The following is a 24,883-nucleotide window of genomic DNA, read 5'->3' on the forward strand; positions in this document are numbered from 1 at the left end:
TCGACATGTCTTTCATTGGATTACGAGATTCTATGAAATCTTCAATGACATGCGCATTTGTAACAACCACAAACTCATTTTCACTTAGTCCTTCACCGTGCATATACCAAGTTTGGTAGTTTTGAGGAAAAGTGCTACATGTTAAGTGTTCTTGAACTACATCCTGTTTGCCACTTATTGAAACCACACTTTGAACATGAACACTTTATGACAACACCATTAGCATGTCCAAAAGCAAATTCCAAAAATTCATTCAAATCATTTGCATATTCAATGGTGTTTCGTGGTTTAGAAATCCAACTTTTATCAACTGGCATGACTACAAAACAAAACACCATAACAAAAAATTACTTATATAAATGCGTTAACTATATGAAATAGTTAATCGGAACCTACATTTACCAAACTGACTTTTGGTAAATTTTATGAATCATACAAACAAAAATTTAATTTTGCAAGTACTTGAATCATACAAGCAATTAGTACCCTTGAAAATAGATCTGGATGTTTGAACATAAAATTAGATCAAAACCAATTTGCAAATTTCATAATTTCTGAATCATTCTATAAATAATCATTATCAAATAGAGAACATGTTGATCATGCAAACAGTTTTTCAAGATTTCAGCAACACTAACCACTGTAGCAATAGTTGGACAAAAAAAAACAAATAAAAAAAATTAGAGTAGAAAGTTAAACAAAGAGCAAACATTACAATAATAAAAGAACCATTACACCAATCAAGTTTTGTTGTCATGTTATGATTATTATCATACTTAATAATATGATTATTAATATTAATATAATTAATAATATAAAAATTATTAACATTATTCATATATTTAATATCATTAATATTATTATTCAAATTAATAACATTTTTAATTCTTATAATAATGTTATTAAATATTAATATTATTAAATATTATTAATATTAGTAATATCATTAATATTATTATTATTATTCAAATTAATAACATTATTAATTATTACAATAATTTATTAAATAACATTAAATATTAATATTATTAAATATTATTAAATATTAATATTATTAAATATTAATATTACTAAATATTATTAATATTATTAAATATTATTAATATTATTAATGTTATTAAATATTATTAATATTATTAAATATTATTAATATTATTAAATATTATTAATATTATTAATATTATTAAATATTATTAATATTATTAAATATGATTAATATTATTAAATATTATTAATATTATTAATATTCAAATTATTATTGTTATAATTATTATTAAATTTCATTAAGATTATTATTATTCAAATTAATAACATTATTAATTATTACAATAATTTTATTAAATATTATTAAATGTTCTTAATATTATTAATTTCATTAATATTATTAATTTCATTATTATTATTGTTATTATTATTATTATTATTATTATTATTATTATTATTATTATTATTATGATAATAGTTGGTAGGTAATAGAGATCTGTGGGTACTAGTATTAGTTCGTATGTAATAAAGATTCGTGGGTAATAGTTGGTAGATAATAAATATCTATGGGTAATAATTCGTAGGTAATAGAGATTTGTGGCTAATAGGTTGAAGGTAATAGAGATGTGTGGGTAATAACTGGTAGGTAATAAGATATGTGGGTAAAAGTTGGTAGGTAATAAAATCTGTGGGTAATAGTTGGTAAGTAATGCTGAATTTACCTACATATTCAGATATGTGGGTAATATTCGTAGGTAATGTTGCTCGTGGGTAATATTCGTAAGTAATGCTGAATTTACCTACAGATTTAGATCCGTGGGTAAAAATCCATAGGTAATACTGATTTTTTTTTTAATGGATTACAATGAGAGTGAAGGTGAGGGTTTACGAAATGGGGTTGAGAAGGGAACGATTACGGTGAGAGTGAGGGTTTAGAGGTTCAATGAATGAGGAATGTGAAGACTGAAAAAGGATGAGGGTGAGAGTGAGGGTTCAGAGGTTTAGTGAATGAGTAATGTGAAGACTGAAAGAGGTATATTTTCGAAGACTGAAAGATGGGAATATGAAAAAAAAATTGGAAAAAGATGAAGGTTACGGAGAGAATGAAATGCGGGAGAAATTTTATTTCGAAGGATAATTATGGCGATTCTTCATGTCACATTTCGAATGAACATTATGGTACCTACAAAGTTGTCGTATTATACAGTTAATTGTGGCGATTTTTAATATAAATTGAATATTGACCCTAAATGTACGGACAAAAAAGTAATTATACATTTTTTAAATATTTTAAGAGATTTTATTTTAAATTGAGTACTTAAATTAAGCATTTTAGTTTAAGTTTTCTTCTGAACTACACCAGTTCTATAAAACGTGTTTCTTAATTTTTTTTTTATATATCACCAAATTTTAAATATTGAACAATCTTCATTTCATTAATTATATTGATACTATATGAATCCAAAAGATAAAGATTCTCATAATAAAAAAACACAGAAAAATGAAAAATATAAAAAATTTCACAAAAAAAGTTCAATTATAGAAATGTGGTTCTCTTTGTATTGTTGTAAGAGACTCATTTATATAGAAAATTATATTTCAGGTTGGGTGATAGAGCTATAGATGAGTCCATATGGGTGTGAGATATATGTTCATAAAACATTGCAAAATAAAAATAAAAAAATCAACTATTAGTTTAGTCTACATGGATAAAAGAAACATATTTATGTAAAAAATTACACCAAATGTTATACAAAATGCTTGCATTTCTATCTACACGAGTGGGGAAAGAAGTTAATATAAAGAAATTAGACTAGACTACAAGAGTATGACAAAATTCACGTTGGTGTGAGAATTTCACTTATGAAAAAAATATTTTATATAAGATTCAACTATACAGTGTGCATTTTCATGGGTGTGATTCATATAAAAAAATTGCTCTTCTAATTAATAAAACTTCAATTTTTACCTTAATAAATGATTTACAAGAGTGTAGATGTTTTTTTTAGTGTTGTTGGGAGATATTTTGGGATGGATGCTAAATTCTTTGATTGTGTTTGGTGAAATACTTAAATGAAGTTATATTTTAGCTTTGTAAGTCTTAAGTGTGATTCCATTGAGGTGAGAAGATTTCTAATGAGTTAGGAGTGAGAAAAATAAAAGTACATTTATAGTTGGATCCAAACATAAATTAATATTAAAAAAATAATTACTATACATAAATTAATATTAAAAAAATAATGTTGGATATCTTATTATATAATTTTAAAAGTTCTCCTTTTTTATAATAAAAGATATAAATAATTAAACGTTTCTTCCTAGTTTTCGAAATAAAATATATTTAGGATCCTTAGTTTTAGACATAAAATATATTTAGGATTATTGCATGAAGGAATCAATAGTAAAAATATGTATAATTAAATATCCAGTGAGTGAAGTATACATAATGAAAATGTTATAAGATAAAAATAATTATGTGTATTAATTATTGCAGTTTTAATATGAATATAGAAGCTTAAGAATATTGAGATGTCAAGGTAAAAAGAGGGACACAAGCCATTTTAGTTACCAGAATATTGAAGCTAGTGAATGTGAAATGATACCATTCACCTAACTAATGGACGTGGGAGACCAAACAAGTTTTCTCCAAATGACATGAGTCAATTTGTAGAGTTACATAGTATTTGTAGAGTTATAAAAGCAAAATTTTATGTATGATACAAACAATGAAATCACAACAACAAAAGAATAATAAAGGTATAATTACTTTTTTTCCCCTTACATTTAGGATCAATATTCAATATACTACCGTGGTCATTAAAAAATTCAATTTGATCTTAATATTTTTAAAAATGTCTTTAAGTTGACCCCTTTTGTTAACTTTGGACTAACAACATTAGGTATTTTTGACATGGCATAGATAAATGCAAACATAGATTGTGATTTGTTGTACATGTAAGGCTTTCTCCTCCTCAACTATTCCTTCACCCCACCGTCTCCCATATGTGCTTCCTTTTTCAACTCGCCTCCATGCTTCGCTTCCTCACTTCCGTCGAGGCCGCACTGGTTGTTTATGGGGGCATTACAAAAAAAATGTGTATGTGGTAGCGATTATAATATGAAAGTTATTAAAAAATGCCACAATTATCTGTATAATACGACAGTTTCATAAATATCATAATTATTTTCTGAAATGTGACATTTAGAACCACCATAATTATTGTTCGAAATAAACACTCTACTGCAATTCATTCCTTCCATATAATTCCACATAATTCTCAAAATTTATTTCCTAAAACCTTTGAAATCTATCTTATCTTCGAAACCCTCTCTTCTTCTCTCTGCCACTCACTGTCTTTTCCCTGCCACTCTCTACTTTCTATCTGCCACATCCACCATCTTCTCTCCGCAATTCACTGTCGTCTCTCCGCCACTCACCATTTTCTCTCTGCCACATCCCTAACGTGGAACCCGTTTTCTCGCTCTTGTTTCACTCTCCACTCTCCATCATCTCTGCAAGTCCCCCATTCGCTTCCTACATTTCCCACACTTCCTCAAATTTTTAATTTCCTAAAACCCTATTCTCATATTCATTCCTTGATTCCCTAAAATTTCCGAAAATCCTTTGAAAACCTATTCCTAAAATCATTTGTTTCTTTGTCTTTCCCAATCTCCAATTCTTCGTCGTTTAACCTAGCCATCACTTGCACCTTCACCGCAACCCATTTTTCGTCAACCTCATCCGTACCATTCCTTTTTTTGCCAAAAATAAATATTTTTTAAAGAGGGACTAGCTTGGGCCTTAAAAGAGTAAACCCTAAATCTCATTTTCTTTTCTTATACACTCTCTCCATTGGCGTCACAGAAAGAAAAGAGAAGATAATGAAGTTCAAACCTAGGGTTTCCACTAATCGGCGCAAGAGTGGCAAGGCACATTTCACGACACCGTCAAAGACCCTGACACCCCCGATGACCTCAAATTGGTGCATTTGCATTTTCAATTTGTTTGATATTTTGGTGAAATCTCATTTTTGCGTTGAGATTTTTATGGAATTTCCTTCCCTCTCTATGAAGACTGAAGAAAAGTTTGTTTTCAAGCCCAATGATCTTACCTCCAACAACAAGCTCGATGTGGAGTTCAGATTTATAAAGAGTATTTTTTAACTTTTTGTTTTCATATTTTCTTTCCTTAAACCGGTTGTTTATATGAACTTTTTTTAAAATTTCTGGAAGTTATTGACCTCTGAAAGTTATTGAATTCACAATATCTCAGTAGTTTCATTGATACATCATATACATTACTTTTGATTGTCATTTTTTTGTTATGCTAGAAAAATATTTAGGTTATAAACACACTAAAGAGGGATCAGGCTTACCCTCAGGAGTAGGAAACATTTCATCACAAGAACAAGATGCATTTGTGCAACTTCTCATAACTCATGTGCCTGCATCATCTAGGATCAATTCCACGTATTCATTTACTTATTTCTATTTAAACTTCTTTTGTATTTTCACATTTTGTCCAATGACTTAACTCAACTGATTTTGAAAACAATTGTCTATATGTAACAAAATTTCAATGTATAGAATAATTGTACGTGGATAGTAATGATTAACCGCGCAAACCAAAGGTTCATATTATTATATTATAATCATGACTTGATGTTTAGTTAATTACCTAACTATGAGGACCACACTTATTTATGACTCTCACATGACTGGTTGGTTGTAGTTAGTTATGATTTTTTCCTTATATTAGAATGTATTGTTTAGATAATTCAAATGAATTATGCATAAGTTAGTACTTATAACTAATATGTCAATTCTTGCTTCCTATTATTTAAATATCTCAAAGTTTCATGAATTCTTAAAGTTAGAAAATGAAATTGGAAATATTATGACACAAGAAGCTGCAAGCATTGCGGACCAGTTTACATTTTGTCTATCATTATTCATGATCGTAAAAAAAGGACCAACTTTTGTTCTAAATAGCTGGATGTCTTAGTGCATGTATTTTACTTTATGAGCTTATCTTTCAAGAATTTGAGGAGAATTTAACTTGTGCATGTATTTCATATTTTATCCTTAGGGCTTCTTTAACTTTTTTTTGTTATTCTTGAGTTGCCACATCATGTAGCTTATCATGAAGGTGTGCCGAAACATTTTTCTAATTACTAGACGTGCCACAACGTTTTGCTTCATTTATTTTTAAAAAATTGGAAATTCATTTTGAACATATTTTTATTTATTCAGGCACCGAATGTTGGAAGTTGTGTTCTATCACCAAACCTGGATATTATGGGATCAAGTGGAGGCACCAAGATAAATTAGGACTATAGGACTTCACTTGTAATATGTTCACATATGAAACAATTGATACTTTGACAATTTAATTTACTTGTAGTTTGGATGAGTAGTTTAACATTATCAACTTTGTTCTTTCCATGAATGAATGAAGTCATCTTTTGATTATTATATTTATCAATTTTAATTATATTACTAAATTTAATTATATTATGTTTATGCTATGATTTAATTATATTATGAAATTTAATTGTGTATTAAAAGTTAATTATAATATGAAATTAAATTATATTATGAATTTAAATTATAAAAAATAATTGAATAAATGATTAAAAATTATAAAAATAAAAATAAATATTTAATACTTGAATTACGACAGTTGTAATAGTTATTATAAACATCATACTATACCGTATTAAGTGGGTTTTAAAACTGTTGTTATTTACACTGAAATTGATTTACCCAGTTTCAAAATTATGACATTTATAACTGACAAAAATTCCACGCTTAAATCGTCACTTTTTACAATGTACTATATGACGTCTGCTACTGTGGTTCGCAATTGACCGCCACATTATACTTTGTGGTGTTCAGATCGGTGGCGATTTGCGGTACCACCACACACGTATATTGTGACGGTTATAAACACCACTTTATACGAAAATAACCGCCACCACATATAAGTTTTTTTTGTAGTGGTGGAACACTATTGTTGGGCCTATCGTGGCAGCACCTTCGTTGTCATTATTTTTGGAGAAATTGTTTCTAGTCCTTTCCTAGATCCTTTTATCAAGGCACACATTTCAAAATTTATCTTCACAGAACCATGATTGTTTACTATTAACATTGCCTTTGATGCATTAACTACTAGCTATGCCTATATAGTAAGTATGCATTTTACTTAAAGTATATGTTTTCTAATTCTGGGCACAGGATATAACTTCCCTTCATCACCTAAGAATCTTGTTCTTGTTGTGGGGACACATGTGCAGATAGATAAATGGTCTTTTGATGGCAAACTAAGTAATCTTAGTTGTCGACAAAAAAATGGTCTTTTGTTGTTATCTGCACCATTTTTTCTCTCAACCCTTTTTCACCAATTATTTTACTTAATAAGAAATCAAGAAATGGGTTGCAAGATCTGAACATAAGAAAAAACAACTTTAACCATAAAAAAGGAGCAACTTTGTCCATTCGAAAAAGATAAATTTTGTCATAATTGAGGGAAAAAAATACTTACAAACTAAATTGATAGGATAAAATTCAATGAAATTTAAATTTATAGAACTTTATCCTAGACAAAAATATATTGTTGTAACTTTAAAATCTATTTTCAGACATCTGCATGAAGAATATAAGAAAAAAAATTAAGTCAGAATTGATGATACAAGAGTATGCTACTGGTTTTGGTTTAGTTTGTTTGAAACATTGATCATAATGAAAGAAATTATGTTTGTGTCAATTAACAAGAAAGAGAGTTGGAATTGTAGGCTTGAAAAAAAAAGGTTAGAAGTGACACATAAGCTTGAGGCCTTTGATTGTATGGTATCATACAACTCAAGGAAGTAGAAACCCTTTGTTCCATACCCTTTCTATTCTAGTGTTGTTGACCTTTCCACTAACAACAACATGCATGTTTTGCGTTGTGCCCTGAATGGCCAAACGAGGCACATGATCAACAGAGAAGTGATGGAGGCACTGGGAAAAGGAGGGGTTATTGTGAATGTGGCAAGATGGGCTGTGATAGATGAAAAACAATTGTTAAGGTGTTTGATGGAAGGGGAAATTGGAGGTGTTGGTTTGGATGTGTTTGAGAATGAGTCTCTTCTTTCTCAACTCTTCTTCATAAGAAATCAAGAAATGGGTTGCAAGATCTAACAAAAAGTTTATGAGATGGGAAAGGTAGAATGTAGGGAGCAGAGGCTTTGATGGTGAGGTGGGTGAGGTTCCTAAGGTGGGGGTAGACGACGGAGATGTTGCAGAGGCTCTTAACGAAGGTGAGGAAGCTAAGCATGGAGGTGAGTTGGGGAGGGAAGCACGCAGGGGAGATAGTGAGGTGAAGGAGGAGGAGACCTACATGTACAACAAATCACAATCCACGTTTGCACTTATTTGTGCTATATCAAAAACACTTAACGGTATTAGTCCAAAGTTAACATAATGGACTAACTTAAATACATTTTAAAAAATGTTAGGACCAAATTGAATTTTTGAATAACCATGGTAGTAAATTGAATATTGCCCTAAATGTAGGGACCAAAAAGGTAATTATATGAAGAATAAATATTGAAATAATTGTGTGGAAGCTTCATCTAAACAACTTTTTTTTTATGGTTCATTATCAATGTTACTTATTATTTAGACTTCTCAGTGTTGGTACAAAATATTCTTCAATACTCAAATCAGTATCCGATATTCGATGGTTAAGGACAATAAATGTTATTAATTGCTTACCTTGATTTGACATTGATAAGTTTATTTATGAAGATGTATTGAGTCCTCGTATCGGTGAGTTGAACCTTGATTATCACGAATATCTCAATTAATCCCTATATTAATTTGACATAAAAAACAATATATTATATATATTGTTGAAGAATATTTTCGAGTACCGCCACACACATATATTGCGATGGTTATAAACGCCACTTTATACGAAAATAACCGCCACCACATATAAGTTTTTTTGTAGTGGGGTGGAACACTGTTGTTGGCAGTGCACGTTATTCAAATTAATGTTATTATTGTGTGGGCTAATGCCACCATGGGGATCTCTTCTAGGGTGCATAGAAGAAGGAAAGTTCAAGCAAGCAAATTGTGTCGGCCGAAGGAGCGAATGGTTATGGGAGCGTAGATGCAGATGGGTATCATGGGTTGGTAGAAGAGAAACAATTTGTGTGATCCTCTCGTAAGGCCTAACCTTACTTGTGGGCCTATCGTATCCTAAGGTGGGAGAGGTAGACGACGAAGATGTTGCAGAGGCTCTTGACAGAGGTGAGGAAGCAAAGCATGGAGGCGAGTTGGGGAGGGAAACACGTGGGGGAGACAGTGGGGTGAAGGGGCAGTTGAGGAGGAGGAGACCTATGTGTACAAAAAGTCACAATCCATGTTTGCACTTATTTGTGCCATGTCAGAAGCACTTAACGCTGTCCAAAGTTAACAGAAGGGACCAACTTAAATACATTTAAAAAAACGTTAGGACCAAATTGAATTTTTTAATAACCATGGTGGTAAATTGAATATTGGCCCTAAATGTAGGGACCAAAAATATTATTATACGAATAATAAATATTGAAATAATTGTGTGGAAGCTTCATCTAAACAACTTTTTTTTGTGGTTCGTTATCAATGTTACTTGTTATTTAGACTTCTTGGTGTTGGTACAAAATATTCTTCAAGACTCAAATTAGTATCCGATATTCGATGGCTAAGGACAATAAATGTTATTAATTGCTTACCTTGATTTGACATTGATAAGTTTATTTATGGAGATGTATTGAGTCCTCGTATTGGTGAGTCGAGCCTGGATTATCAGAAATATATCAGTTAATCCCTATATTAATTTGACATCTCCTGTTAAATCCATGTTTAAGCGACCTCTCTCTTGCATGTATGAGATATTGTTGGTCATACCTAAACTATCTCCATTATATCCAAAAAAACAATATATTATATATATATATATATATATATATATTCTTGAAGAATATTTTCTAGTACCCTTATTAGAAAAGACAAATTATAATTAGAATAAAGAAAGAATATATAATTATCCTTTTGTCCCTATATTAAGGGTTAATAGTCAATTTACTATAGTTTGATCCTAAGGTTTTTTAAAAAAAGTATATAATTTGGTCCCTTGTGTTAAATTTTAATCAAGGATGCTAACTGGTGATTACGTGACATGCAGAATCACAATTTTATGCATAATGTCTCCACATCTAATTTTTATGCATAATGTCTCCACATCTAATCCATAGTATATTCTAACATCCTTCTCCTTTCTCACTCCATTCTCCCCATTAGAACCCTAACCCTTCTCAATCTTCTTCCTCATACTTCTCTGTAGTGCTTCTTTTCCAACTGGTTCTCGTGCAAGACCACCTCCAAGTTCATATATGGTTTTCGAAATTGAACCACACAAAACATTTATTTACATTAAATATAATAAAAATAACAATAATAATCATGGCACTGTGATTTGACATTTGAACCAAATCCTATGTTAGCGAGGAAGAAGATATGGAAGTAGAAGAGTCACAAATGTTTGTTGCTCATGAGGTTGACTCTGATTATGAGTTTGAAGCAGTTCTTCTTCAATTTCAGTGTACAATAAATTCCTGCTCAAGCTTGCCAAGCCCAATTATGGTTTCAATCCACCGTCAACTACCCTCCATCCTGTCTGTTTAACCTTCTCTTTCTTTCTTTCTTTCATTCCTCTTCTTAGATGTCCGTTGTTCGCTAATAACTATTTTTTATTTATTTCAGCTTTTGTGGCAAAGCTAGTGGTGAGAGAGGACGAATCAGAGTGTTTGGAACGTGCAACCGTTTATGGTGCCAAGCCTAATAATGTTTCGTTGGAGATTGAATTTTTCCACACCTTTTTTAGGTTTATTCTCAACCAATGTGAGAGGTTTTAAGATGTTGAGGTCGATTATTTAGGATTTGGAGTCAAATTCAAAAATGGAGAATTGAATTTCAAGTTCGAAATTGTGAAATAAGAAAAGACAAATGTGTTCAAATACATTCTAACATGTGTGCATTAACGTCGTTCATGTCAATCTTAAAAAAAATATCAAATTACATATTTTTTTAACAAATTTAAGACAATTTTTTTTTTTAAATCACATAAATTGTGGCTATTAATCCCTAATTGTGATTGGGTAGTTACAGCAGCAAGAGCCGTTGGAATTTTATATAAGGACAAAAAGGTTTAACCGTAAAAAAAAGAAAAAAGAAGGATGCACAAATGGCATATTGAGATTTGTTCTAAACTTGTTTTTCAAAACTTTGACACCAAGTTTGTGAGCAAGTTTTCCATGATAATTTTTTACTTAAAATGGAAAAAATCGACCGTTATATCATGATAAATGGTACGTTTGTAAATGACCTTCCAACTTAAATTGTAGAAATTCAGTGCCAATAAAAGATAAAGAGAGAGAAAATGGGTGGAAAAGGTAATTTTTGTGTGGAATTAATGAAATAGGAAAATTCATAATGTACCTATGTGAAAAAAAAGGAGTAGCGAGACACGTGGCATGGGCATGATGGTCATTAAATGAAATTATTATGATATAAACTTTCTTTTCCTTTTCTTTTTCTTTCTCTCCATTTTCTTCCAAACCAAACCCTCACGGTTCCTCTCCTCCTCCTTCTTCCTCCTGGCGATCCGATCCGGCTGAGAACGCTCCTTTGGCCTCTGCAAAATTAGCTGCATGAGCTGGTTTGGGAAGCTCCGTTTATTCGCCAATTTCAATTCCTTTCACTTCATCACTTCTCTTTTAATTTTTACCCTCCATTTTTCACCCCAATCCCCTTTTTCTCTGTTCAATTCCAACGCTAAAACCAATTTCCATCGTAATTTCCTCATACCGTCTCACTATGGACTCCCCATTCAAGAGTAATCATCAATTACGCAGAGGTTTCTTAATTCTTCATCATCATGCTGTTTTTTCAATTTTTTTAAATATATTTTTTGTGCTTTTGTTTGTTTATCGTGTCTGCAGTTCCAGTTTAATTTGATTTCGTTTTGTAGATATAACTGCATTTGCATGGAATTTGCTTTACAATACAGTAATAATGTGTTTTAACCAAATTCATGTTATAGAATGAAAGGGTAAATGTTAACGCGTGCATGCGGAGTTTGAACTTTCTAGTAGATCTAGGTTTAGGCTGGTATGGTTGGGTCTAGCAATTGAACATTCAAAATTTATCTTGTATTTTTTGGCGGAATAAGATTGAAATCTTAGGGTTGTAGATGACTAATATTTTTGGTGGGTTTTACTCTCAATTGCAAGGTTTTAGATTGTGGTTGTAGGCACGGTTTCGTCGCGTTCCTTGATGTTGTGGGAAGTTGCAGATAATACAGAAAACCGCTATTGTGCGGTGGAAATCTTGGTTGTGCACTGTTTTTCAGACAAAACCTGGCTTAAGTGCTTACAAATAAAGATTATGATCCTGATGGTGTTTTTAGTGCTGAATATTGAGTGCGATTGGGAAAGGGAAACAATGGGTTGGGTCTTCCCACCGAATTATAAACGCAGAAAGTCAAACTGAGCATTGCTTGTGTCAACCTTGTGCATCTGAGAATTATCTTTTTTTTTTCTTTCTGAAGTTTGCATCTATTTCTTTGTATATGCTAAAATGGACTTAGATCTCCCCTCCTTCCTTGTAGGCCTTTGCTGTGCAAATGTTGAAAAACAGCAGGGGAGGTCCCCTTCTGTTATTGTCATAGGAGGTGGCATGGCTGGGATTGCTGCTGCACGTGCACTTCATGATGCTTCATTTCAGGTATTCAGGCAAATAAAATATTTCACTATCTGGCATAAAAGTTTTAGTATGTTGGACTTGCTTGCTACTCTAATACTCAATTATTGATATGTTATCCAAGTCGTGCTTGTGGCTACCTGCATGATCCGTGTCTCTGATTTGCTGCATGGATTGCAACTAATAAAAATTAATTCTTCTGTGTGAACCTCGTTCTGCATCCCTCAGAAGTTTAAAGTTAATTGCAATCTATTTCATTGGAAAAATGTTAAACTGGTCTATCACTGTGTTATGTTGTGGCTCATTTTTGAGACGACATCTAGGTAAGGTTGCTTACATGAAAACTTTTTGTAATTCCTTGGAAACTATCCTGGTTACCAGGATACCGGGATAAATTCACTTGGATACGAATTGGATTTTTTTGTACATTGGTAAAAAAAAACCTGCAGAATTGTAGAAAATTAAAAATTCCAGAAAGTGACAAGAACAAGCAAGCATATATTTAGCAAATGAAGGGAGGCAACCTGTCCTTTTTTTTTTTTTTTAATTTTTCCCTCTTGATCATACACACTTTTTTACTTGTTATACCTTTCTGTCAGGTTGTTCTTTTAGAATCTAGGGAAAGACTTGGTGGCCGAATTCACACTGATTACTCATTTGGCTTTCCTGTTGACCTGGGTGCATCATGGTAATGCTCACACTCATTGCTCTCCTTTTTCTTTTTGCACATTGACAAGAATGTGGCATTTCTCCCTTTACCAGTATTAAAAGTGGCAGACAATGATTCAGGTTGCATGGAGTTTGCAAGGAGAATCCACTTGCTCCATTGATTGGGAAGCTGGGACTACCTCTTTACCGTACAAGTGAGGATAATTCTGTCCTTTATGACCATGATTTGGAAAGGTAAAATTTTATCTTTTATATTTAAATGATAAACTATCCATTTCTGCTTTATTTCCATGATTAATTGACAACTGTAGAGTATGTTTCGATTTATCCTCTGCTTATACCGAATAGTAGACATTACGGAATACAATCAACTTCTTGCAGCTATGCACTTTTTGATATGGATGGCAATCAAGTTCCCCAGGAGTTGGTAGCAAAAATTGGTGAAACATTTGAAGTGATTTTAGAAGAGGCAAGTCAGTTTATCTGATATATTGAATTTTCATTATTGGAAAAACAAATTTTCTGGAATACATTGCTTTTCTGATTCATTCTATCAATGATTCCACTTATTAAGAGCATCAACTCTAAAGATTGACCCTGTTTAATGCAGACAAACAAAGTAAGAGATGAATTCAGTGAAGACATGTCCATACTTCGTGCACTTAAAATTGTTTTTGAAAGAAAACCGGAATTGAGGTCATTGTTGGCATATGCCATTCTTTAATTGCCATTTTTTTTATTTTCTTGAAGCACAAGTAATGTATAATTTAACTTTCTCTGTTTGATGCAGGTTGGAAGGGCTTTCCCACAAAGTGCTGCAGTGGTATTTGTGCAGATTGGAGGGCTGGTTTGCTGCAGATGCTGATGCCATATCACTGAAATGTTGGGATCAGGTAATTTGACAAAACCCAGTTCGAGATGTTTGGGTTCCGTTATCTATATGTTCATTTCATGGCTGATGCTATTGAAATTTGAATTGCACGACAAATCATTGATTGGTGGGGGGCTGAAGTGAAATGAGAAACTTTTTCCTTTTCAGCCGTCTATTGTAGTTATATATATATATATATATGCTTGTAGTTCTAGAATAAAATGTTGGTTGTAAAATTTAAAACCCAGAATTATGCCCTAAAGGTTTGAGTTTGAGGTTAAATTACAAGGTGTGCCATTTACACTTGTTTTGTAAAGTATATTAGATTAAAGGATGCATTACGAGATGGATAAGTGGCTTCATATGGTGATCCTAGTCACATGTTGCCAGTTAACTGTTAATTATCACACGCATCAAACTTTTTGGTCTGTAACTTGTTCTTCCCTTTTTATCTGCATACAGGAAGTATTGCTACCTGGTGGTCATGGTCTTATGGTCAGGGGTTACCAGCCTGTTATAAATACCCTAGCTAAGGGTCTTGACATTCGCCTTGGACACAGGTATATAATATTAGTTTGAAGTTAGGTTTTGGAAATCTGTGACCCCAGTTATGTTCCTTAACTAAATTTAATGCATTGATAATACATCTTCTCAGGGTAACAAAAATAGTTAGGCAACATAATGAAGTAAAGGTGACAGTGGAAAATGGGAAAACACTTGTTGCAGACGCCGCTATTGTTGCTGTGCCGCTTGGGGTGCTGAAGTCAAAGAGCATACATTTTGAGCCAAAGCTACCAGACTGGAAAGAAGCTGCCATTTCTGATATTGGAGTTGGGATTGAAAATAAAATAATTTTACACTTTAAAAATGTTTTTTGGCCAAATGTGGAATTTTTAGGAGTAGTTGCAGAGACATCATATGGATGCAGCTACTTTCTTAATCTGCACAAGGCCACGGGTCGTCCTGTCCTTGTTTACATGCCTGCTGGGCAGCTGGCCAAAGACATTGAGAAAATGTCTGATGAAGCAGCTGCTAACTTCGCTTTCATGCAGCTCAAAAAGATCCTTCCAGATGCTTCTTCACCGGTAACCTTGATAATTCTAATGTTTTATATTACGTTTTTACTGTGCAAGAAAAATAAAAGCTACATACAATCCATATTTATTTAGGTGGCGGACTCTTGAGTTTTATTCATTGTAGTTCCTAAACTAATATTCTGACAATTTTCAAATACGGTTAAATTGAATTCTTGACTACCGGTTGGTGTTTCTGAGATGTAATTTGTTTGAATTATGCAGATTCAGTATCTTGTGTCTCGATGGGGTACTGATATTAATACGTTAGGTTCCTATAGCTACGATGCAGTTGGAAAACCACATGATCTGTATGAGAGGCTACGGGTCCCTGTAGATAATTTATTCTTTGCGGGGGAAGCAACAAGTATGCTGTATACGGGGTCTGTGCATGGTGCATTCTCTACTGGAATGATGGCTGCTGAGGACTGCAGAATGCGTGTCCTGGAGCGATATGGGGAGCTAGATTTGTTCCAGCCGGTATTGGGAGAGGACGCTTCAGTCATACCACTCCAGATCTCGCGTTTGTAATCTCAGAAGGCATTATACACCCCCCTTCTGCGTGCCATCTGTTGTCAAATGCTGTGTTCAACTCTTGATGTATACCTGGGAGGTGCCGTGACTCCTAGAGTTTGATAAATCTCATGAATGCGCAGAAATGAATTATTAATTTGGAAAGACATGCGCCAACATATAGTTGTAGTCGTATGTATTGCTGACACATTGCAGCTTGCTTTGCTGTCTTAAAGCTCTATTCTTTTTAGGACTTATTTTATCGTAGTAGAATCTCACACAATCATTGAGTAGACCAGTAGGATATCCCATGATTATCAAACTTGCAAGTTAATTCGATAACTCTTCTGAGTTTAGGTTTTCACTCACCCTTTCCATGTTAACTTGGAAGCAAACTCGAGTTTGGAGCAAATTCGGTAGAATCAAAAGCAAACTCAGGTTTATAGAATCGGAAGCTAACTTGATGAACTTGCAAGTCTGCAGCTAAGTTGGCGAGTTCATAGGGTATTTTTTATAACCCAAAACGATTGATCTTATTGCTTGCGTAAGGGTTCACATTAAGGTTACGTTCATGGTTGCCAATCTCTGTTCGTTGTTGTCGTCTCTCTCTGTTCGTTGTCGTCAGTTTGTGTTTGTGGTTTCGTTCGTCTTTGTTCGTGGTTGTGTTAGTGGTCGTCAGTCTCAATCGTTTGCATTGCTGTCACCACTGAGTGGTCGTCTGTGTTTTGCGTGGTTAGAAAACACCACCAAGAAGGATACAAACGTTTCAAGCAAATAACCAATTAATATGGTTTTTTGATAGGGACTTTGTTCTTTCCTTCTGCAGATTTTCTTTTAATTGAAAATGGTTGGGGGAGGTCCGATTAACGCAGACAATTGCATACATATTTTGCATAGTAGGCAGAGATTTAGATTTTTTTTTTTAGTTTTATAATATTTCGTTTTTTAAATTCATGTCTTTTTTAAGGTATGTGTGGATCAAATTTAACTTTAAAAAACTTATGTTTTATAATATTTGTGTGAAATTATTTATTTGGGATAATTTTGAAGTTATATGATTCTCATTTATTATTAAATATAGTTATTTTAATATTATTGACTTATTTATTTTAATTAATTGTATTATTAAAATATTATTTATTAGAAGTAAACTTTTACGAGTTGAATTTATAGAGTTTCCACGGATTTACTTAAATTCTTGAGTTTAAGTTTAAGTTTTATTAGGTTCTCGTACTAGATTATGTATTGAAGTTTATTACTTATATAAATGTTATTTTTTTTTATTTAGATGTATTTGATCAAAGAATCTAAACATTAATTGTTTGTATATATATAATCATTTTTTTTTCAAACACTATGCCATCTAATATATTTTTATTATGACTGATCTACTTTTTTTTATCTCAATATTTTAATTAAATTATGACAAGTATTACTAAGTTATTGATTTACTTAAAAAAAAAATATTTTTTACTTAAAAAAAATATTTTTTGAATTAAGACGATGTAGCATCTTTACACATAATAATTTTAATCAATGCATTTATTTATTAAATGACGCGAGATGTTTTTTTGTGTTAAAAAATATAATAATAATAGTAATTTATCCACATTTTCATGACTAGTAACTCTCCCAGTCTGATAAATTATAAAGTAAATGGTTGGTCTAAGGATATTTTTAATCGTCAGCTTTAAATTATACAAAAAAAGGTATCTCACATATTGGTAACGTTCAGGTGGTGGTCGCCTTTATAGCTCAATATAGGTCCCAGTAAAAGTAAAAATGATAAAATCAATTATTTTTACATTATATAAAAACAATTTATGCACATAATTAAATTTAGTAATCTATTTAGGAGCTTAACAAAACATCCTTCTAACCATAAGAAGTTGACAAAATTAATAACCAAGTTATATACGCAAGCAATTTTTCATACAGTAAAATACCACAAAGCGTTATTTTGGACAAAATATGCTGTATTTGCTAACTAAATATTCCCTTGCTCTTTAATTGATATATATGTTCAATATAAAGTTATATGTGCTACCATCAATTAATGAATTTTGGCTGAATTTAAACAAATATTTTCATAAGTATTTGCACGTGAATAAAAAATTAGTTAAATGTCTTCTATAATTTAAAGTCAATTTATACACTTTTTTATAAAGCTCTTTCATAAAAAAATTCCAAAATTTTAAATTGATATGCGTAAATTGATTTTAATTTATTAAAAACTTAAATTATATTATTTTTATCTTACATGTACTTATAAAAAAGAAGAAGGTAGTTAACTATAAGTGTGCATATTTTAGAGACACAAGCTGTAGTTTTTAATGTTCTAAACCTTTCGAAGACTAATTGAACGCACTAAACATGAAGGTGACGAAAAGCAAGAAAATAATTGAAAGAAATGGACAAAATAACATAGGCCTATGCTTTATTAATTCTTCAGTGGCATTATCAATTATTAGGATAGAGATGAAAAAAAAATTGGAATCTGAGAATGTGAAGCAATGGTTGGTACTCTACAATCATGCCCCACATGGCGTGTACACAAATATAAATAACTTTTGGTAACTAAAATTCCAAATTTTCCATTAACCAACCAAATTTTTTATCCAAACAAAAGTCAGGTTACTGCAAACTCATGTTTATTTAACATTGCTTTTATAAAATCTTGTTGATTCAAGATCAATTCTACAAACACATCTAAACACAAACTGTATCACATACTTGTGCTGACAGTGAAATTTGGGTTTCATTATTACATATTAGATTCTCAAAATTAGGAGAAGATTGATAGAGAGAACAAAGTCATCAACAACATCCTTTTGGTACCCCTACACCAGATTCCCATTCAAATGAGATGCATTCCTACCAAGCCATGAAGAAAAAAGATGAATGCCTATGAGTCAGTAACCAGTTCATCTAAGGTGTCATTTTCTGCTGCTCTCTTGATGCGAACAACAGCCTTTTCAACCTGAAAAGAATTAAGATTTGGTTCACATCTTTTCTCATGTGACAAGCAATAATGTAGTGTAACACATAAGATGTTACTAGTGTGAAGTTTTGATTACCTCTGCTTGCCAATTTGTTCTGGCAGTCAGAACTATTAGAGTTGCTGTCTGTATAAGAACTCCAAGGATCATTCCCCACCAAATACCCTATAAAAATTACAAATACATTGCATGAAATTTATTCTTCACAAACTTAAGAAGTGAGAGTTGGATGAATCAGTGACAGAAGTGTTCCAAACTTACATCAACTCCTAAAGAAGTTTTAAAGCCAAGAACACATCCAACAGTAAGACCAACAAAATAGTAAGAACCCAAGTTTACATAAGCCACTACTGCTTGCCATCCACTTCCAATTGCCACCCCTGAAATTTTCCAAGAAAAATTAACCATAGGAGGAATAAACCTAAGTTGGTGTCTATGCTTGTGTACCTTTTATGGCTTTATTACCTGAAAGTATTGGTTGAATGCCATTGAGGAAAACAGAAATGGCAAGCAAGGGAGTCAAGTGAGACACAGCCTCAATGACTTCAGAGTCAGAAGTGAAAAGTTTGCTCAAAACAACCCGGAATATCAAAATAATCGAACAGAAAATCACACTAATGAGTATGCTGGTTCCACTCACTACGAAGACAGAAAATTTTGCTATCCTTGGATGGGATGCTCCTAATTCATTGCTCACTCGGATACTGCAATCATGGATCATACCATTAGCAAACTTTTGACAGTTTTTGGAATGAAAAACACATTGTTTTGTTGCTAACCTGGCTGCTGTACTGAGGCCCAACATAAATTGCATGTCCCAGTTCAAGTAGTTCATACTGAAAGCACATTAAGATAGAGGTTATGGTTAGGCACAAAACCAGAAAAGATATTCCATGACTATCTATTAACATACCAAATTGAAATTGAGTCCAGTGAGATTGTGGGATTGGAGAGGAGTCCTGATATAAGCACCAGTCCCTGGCTGTACCATATCTCCAAACTACATTAAGATACCTTTTTTAGATTAGATTAGTAGAACAAATTTATGTAAATAATCATGTATCTATGCAGAGTAACACTATGTTGGGATAGAAGTTGAAAGGTATTTGGAGAATTTTAGTTATGTATAAAATAAAGAATGAAGATTTTAATGCTGAGAGTAAAAATACTTTAGTTTCTTTAACTGAAATCTACACATGTACTAGATAGTTCATACACTAACTTCTAAAGTGATTTTACTTATTTTAAAGCTACTTTCTCAATTTCTGTTAAAGTGTCCTTTAAGATTATTTTAGACAAACTAAAACATAATAAGTTTTCTTGAGTTTAATAAAATATTTATAAGATTTTTTTAATCTTTTTCATTTTTATATCACGATAAATATATAAATGAAAGTTAATTGAAAAGTAAGAGCATAAATGATAAAAAAAAGTAATCAGTATTGTTTTCAACTTTAAAAACCAGAGATATAGAGTTAAAAGTAATAGAAGGAGTACTTTAGAAGTTATGGCCACCTTAATTTTCATTTGGTCAACAATTGTAAATGGTGTATAGAAATTAAAACTCATTTATGTATAAAAGAATGTATGTAAAAGTTAAAACTAGGGAGAGATTGACATACAGTCATAGAATCATACCATAGCATGACAGCAGAAGAAACTGTGAGCTTGAAATAAGGCCACATTCCACTGAAGGCTTTTAAACTGAAGCCAGTCCAGGTTTCCTTGCATGTTGGGCTAAATATGATGTAGAGGCCAATCAAAAAGGCAAGAAGCCACCAAGAAAAACTGAGACTAAGGGCTGCCCCTAGAAGACCATAGTCCAAAACATAGACAACTATCCATGTGAGAAGAATGTGAAAAAGGAACACCCCAACTGACATATATGCAAGAGGATTCACAATGTTCTGCGCTTGGAGGAACCTCTGCATTGGACAGCTTATAGTAAATGCATAGAGTTGGGGAATAAGTCCCCGGGAAAACACTTGGCCTTTGTCTGCTATGCTATCTGACTGTCCTATGGCTTTCAGAAAATCCCCAGAAAACCAATACAGAAATGAAAGAATCACTGCTGCTCCAATGTGTAAGATCACTGCTCTTTGCAATATGATGCTCATTGCTCCAAGCTTTTTTGCCCCATATGCTTGCCCACACACAGTTTGCACTGCACTTGCCATCCCCAACTGTTTAAGCAAAATATATGCAATCATAAAAAATATGCATATAATTGAAAAGGCAATTAATAATAGTATCATACATACTCTTACTCTGCAATACACTTTATATAGTTTAAAACTACACAAACATGAGTGAAGTTTGTTAAATAAAAAGTAAGAAGAAAAAATGATGTTGTTCTATTGTTACGTCCAACTTCAATTCTGATCAGAGAATAATGTCAATAACAGTTATGAAATTGCATCTAATTTTGTACCAGTAAAAAAAATATGTTCACAAAAGTGTGTCAAGTAGTGCTCATACCATAATACCATAAGCAAGACCCTGAATACCAACACTGGCTAGAGATGCCCCAGCAAGCTCTAGAGACCCCAAATGCCCAGTGAACATCAAGGTCACAAAACTTAGCATATAATTGAAAATGGACACAACAATAGAAGACCCAGAGAGGAGCCAGAGGAGCCTTGACTCCCACAGAACAAGCTTTGACCACCATTTCAACGCAATAGGCCTATCTCCTAAGAATTCTTCAATGGCCTCAGATGACAAATTTTGAATCTGTGTGTTTGAGTCAAGCCTCACTAGTAACGGTTGGTGCTCCAAAGTGTCATTAAAGTCCACGGAGCCCATGGTTATTATGTGCACTACTGTACAAATCACAACTAGTTGGAGTGCATGGAGTGAGGCATTGCAAATAAGAAGTTATATATGCATGTGGAAAAGTGGAATATTTGTTCCACCAAAGATTATGCAGCTAACCTTCCACAGTGTTTTGTGTTGCAGTTGTATCCACGTGCTCTTTTACATGGACAAGTAGATAATGCTAGCATATGGTATCTCTATATTTGTACTTAAAAAGATGAATCTTTATATTGTCACCTTTGATAAATAATTAGATGGCTCTCTCGAGTGTACCAATAAAAAACAAATTTCTACCCTTTTGAAAGATAGGTAAGCTGGCACTTTATTAATATGTACACAATACAAAAAATGTGATCTTTTCAAAATGAGAAGAACTGACCTTCCGCCATGAAGCAGCTGAAAGTCTTCAATGGACTGTTAGAGTAAAAAGAAGTGAAAGGAAAGAGAGAGTGAAAAAGAAAAAAATGGTTAACAAAGTCATTCCATTTTCATCCATTTTTCTCTTCAAAATGGTATGAATTAAAGATACTTTTTTTACTTCCTTTTCACCTCATAATTAGATGGGATGCTATAAAGTTTTTGCTTACAGCATCATTGCATTATAAATATTATATATATATATATATATATTAAAGTTACTAACTTTTACAAGAAATATCTTAAGAAATTATATTTAATATTTTTTAATTTATTAATAGTATACAAACTTTCACTTTAATAATGTATATTTAATGTGGGTTGTTTTTGGAGGGGGGTTTTAAGGTCCTGTCTTTTTCCTTTAAAAGGAAAATTTGAGTGTATTGCAATAATGTTTGTATTGCCAACATGTAGATGCATGAATCATACATTATCTGAGTAATTGTTTGTGCATTTGTTGCCATTGTTATCAATAAAAATAAATATTGTGTTAACATTGGTGTAAGACATTTACAGAATTTATTATTTTAATTCATTAACTTACTTCCATCATTATGACACAGTAACAAAAAATATTTTAAAATTTTAATGTTTTTCTCAAGTATAAGAATTTTCCCTCATTCATTTTGGATAGAGAATTAAAATATATTTTTAGGGGTTTAATTTTTCATGTGTTGTTATTTGTAAGTGCTAAAAGTTTGTGCTATTAATGTCAATAAAACTTTTATACTATTAATCAATAACAATATTTTATACAAATTTGAAAATAATTGTTATAAAATTTCTAATATTTTTTTTATATAACAACACTTGATTAAATGATAATATATAAACTTTCATATTAGCAATATATCTTCATTATTTTTCTATTTAAGTTATTCGCAAAAAAAATTAAGAAATATTTTCTTACATAATTTGAAAGTAGTTTTAGCAGTAAAATTTATTAAATGTGAAATATAGTTTTCAAACATAATTATTAACAATACAATAATATATATTCTCTATATCCCAAAATTTATTTCTTCTCATTTTTAATAATATAAAAAACTTGTATTAAGGAAAAGGTAATTGTTATACGGATTAAATGTGCTTTTAATTTTATAAAAATGAGTAAATTTTAATTATGGTTCGTTTAATTTGTTTTAATAGTTTTCGTTCCTTCATAAATTATTATTTTTTATCCCTACTATTTTATAAGATTAGTTAACGTGTTAAATAAAAGGTTAAATGATTATTTCAAGTTATATGTACTAATTTTATGATATAATGTCAGCGTATAACACTTAAAAAAATTCTTAAAATCTGAAAAAATAAATATTAAGTATTAAAAATAGCTATTTGAAATTTTAGAGGAATGATAATCAACGACAAATATTTAAAATTCACATATTTTATAATAATTAAAAACATTAATTTTAAAATTTCTCGGAATGTAAAACAAAGAGAAAAATTTATAAAATCTAAAATTAAAACTTGTTAATTTTAAAGAAATTAAAAACATATTTCAACCTTGATATTATTGCAGCAATATTTTATAATAATTTTATTACTCAAATCTCTTGATCCATAAAAGTAGTAATTTTCTTGTTATATAATTATATTAACGTAAATCCAGCCAGAAATATTTTTTCAAAATCAAGTAAACTTGTTCCAATATGTTAAACTTGTCTGCAGACATCTAAAAATTTCTCGTGAGTGATTAATTTTTCTTTAACCATTTGTACATGTAAGATTACTTTACTTAATGATGGTCAATACTATATTTATAAACTAATTATTGTCCAACATATAAAATTGATTTTACTATTAAATATACAATTAGTTTTTTTATATTATCACATGATTCAACAATTGAATCTACAAATTGCACATTTCATATTCCAGGTAAATATAGAAAACTTATTCATGTAGTAAATATAGAAAATTTAATGATGTTTTTATACCAGCTTGAAGTTTTTTAAAACATTTCTAATATATGATTATGATTTATAATTATATAAATATTAACAATATAAGATTCAAAATATCTTAAAGTCATTAAGAACATCTGACACTTACATGATTATCTGCTCATGTATATAGTACAATCATCGTAATTCAAACACAACAAGAAAAGAAGGGTAAGCTAATGAAAATAAAATTTTATAGTATACACAATTAAATCAAAAGAGAAAACCAAATTAAATGGATCAATTTCTTAATTATTCAATTTTCTTCAAATTCCAACATAAAACAATCACATAGACCTCACATGGATCTACACATTCAGGATATTCTTAGTCTATGTGACTTAGATCACCAGTAAGCTCGGAGATCTGTGTTGCCACATATGCACCAATACTTAATACATAAACAAACACCAGTCCATACATTATCCCAAATATATGAATTTAATTTCATATCACTTTCATCATACAATATCATTCAAAATGCAATCCATAACATTCAAAAGTCCTATTTTAACAACATAAAGAAGCAACACTTAAATACTAAATTATCAAAATCTAAGATTTCTACAAGTTTAAACGGTATGTAAACAAAAACATCTCTGCAAAATAAATTGAATAATGGACCATGTCCTCTCCACATCCAAATCTTCTAGCTTAGGATACTATAAAAAAAGTAAAGTTAGTTTCTCTTACCTTAATTGTTTGTTTTCCAAGCAATCTCTAGAATTTTAGCCTCTCAGTCTCGATAAGCTTTAAAATATAAGGGTATAATGCAAGTTACCAAAACATAACAGAAATTCA

The 24,883-nt window shown here is 31.3% G+C and overlaps 2 protein-coding genes across 3 annotated transcripts; one reads left to right on the top strand and one right to left on the bottom strand.

Moving 5' to 3' along the window:
- Positions 1 to 11,589: 11,589 nt before the first annotated feature.
- On the top strand, positions 11,590 to 16,264 carry LOC137823986 (polyamine oxidase 2-like). The gene is made up of 10 exons (XM_068629392.1): positions 11,590 to 11,929; positions 12,683 to 12,798; positions 13,374 to 13,462; positions 13,564 to 13,677; positions 13,825 to 13,912; positions 14,054 to 14,139; positions 14,234 to 14,336; positions 14,777 to 14,874; positions 14,970 to 15,399; positions 15,613 to 16,264. Exons 1-10 carry the CDS (start codon positions 11,890 to 11,892, stop codon positions 15,916 to 15,918), a joined length of 1,470 nt encoding a protein of 489 aa, XP_068485493.1. The 5' UTR covers positions 11,590 to 11,889; the 3' UTR covers positions 15,919 to 16,264.
- Positions 16,265 to 18,534: 2,270 nt separating this feature from the next.
- LOC137826857 (protein DETOXIFICATION 41-like) lies at positions 18,535 to 21,806 on the bottom strand. Of its 2 annotated transcripts, XM_068633006.1 has the most exons (8): positions 21,378 to 21,798; positions 20,538 to 21,082; positions 19,813 to 19,899; positions 19,679 to 19,735; positions 19,365 to 19,603; positions 19,161 to 19,279; positions 18,978 to 19,064; positions 18,535 to 18,880 (listed from the first exon to the last, which is right to left on the bottom strand). In XM_068633006.1, exons 1-8 carry the CDS (start codon positions 21,702 to 21,704, stop codon positions 18,806 to 18,808), a joined length of 1,536 nt encoding a protein of 511 aa, XP_068489107.1. In that variant the 5' UTR covers positions 21,705 to 21,798; the 3' UTR covers positions 18,535 to 18,805. The 2 variants fall into 2 exon arrangements, with proteins under 2 accessions (XP_068489107.1, XP_068489106.1); XM_068633005.1 differs by having other exon boundaries at positions 19,365 to 19,735; positions 21,378 to 21,806.
- Between the last annotated feature and the right edge of the window lie 3,077 nt (positions 21,807 to 24,883).

This window comes from Phaseolus vulgaris, chromosome 8 (assembly GCF_000499845.2).
Source record: "Phaseolus vulgaris cultivar G19833 chromosome 8, P. vulgaris v2.0, whole genome shotgun sequence".
Lineage (NCBI taxonomy): Eukaryota > Viridiplantae > Streptophyta > Magnoliopsida > Fabales > Fabaceae > Phaseolus > Phaseolus vulgaris.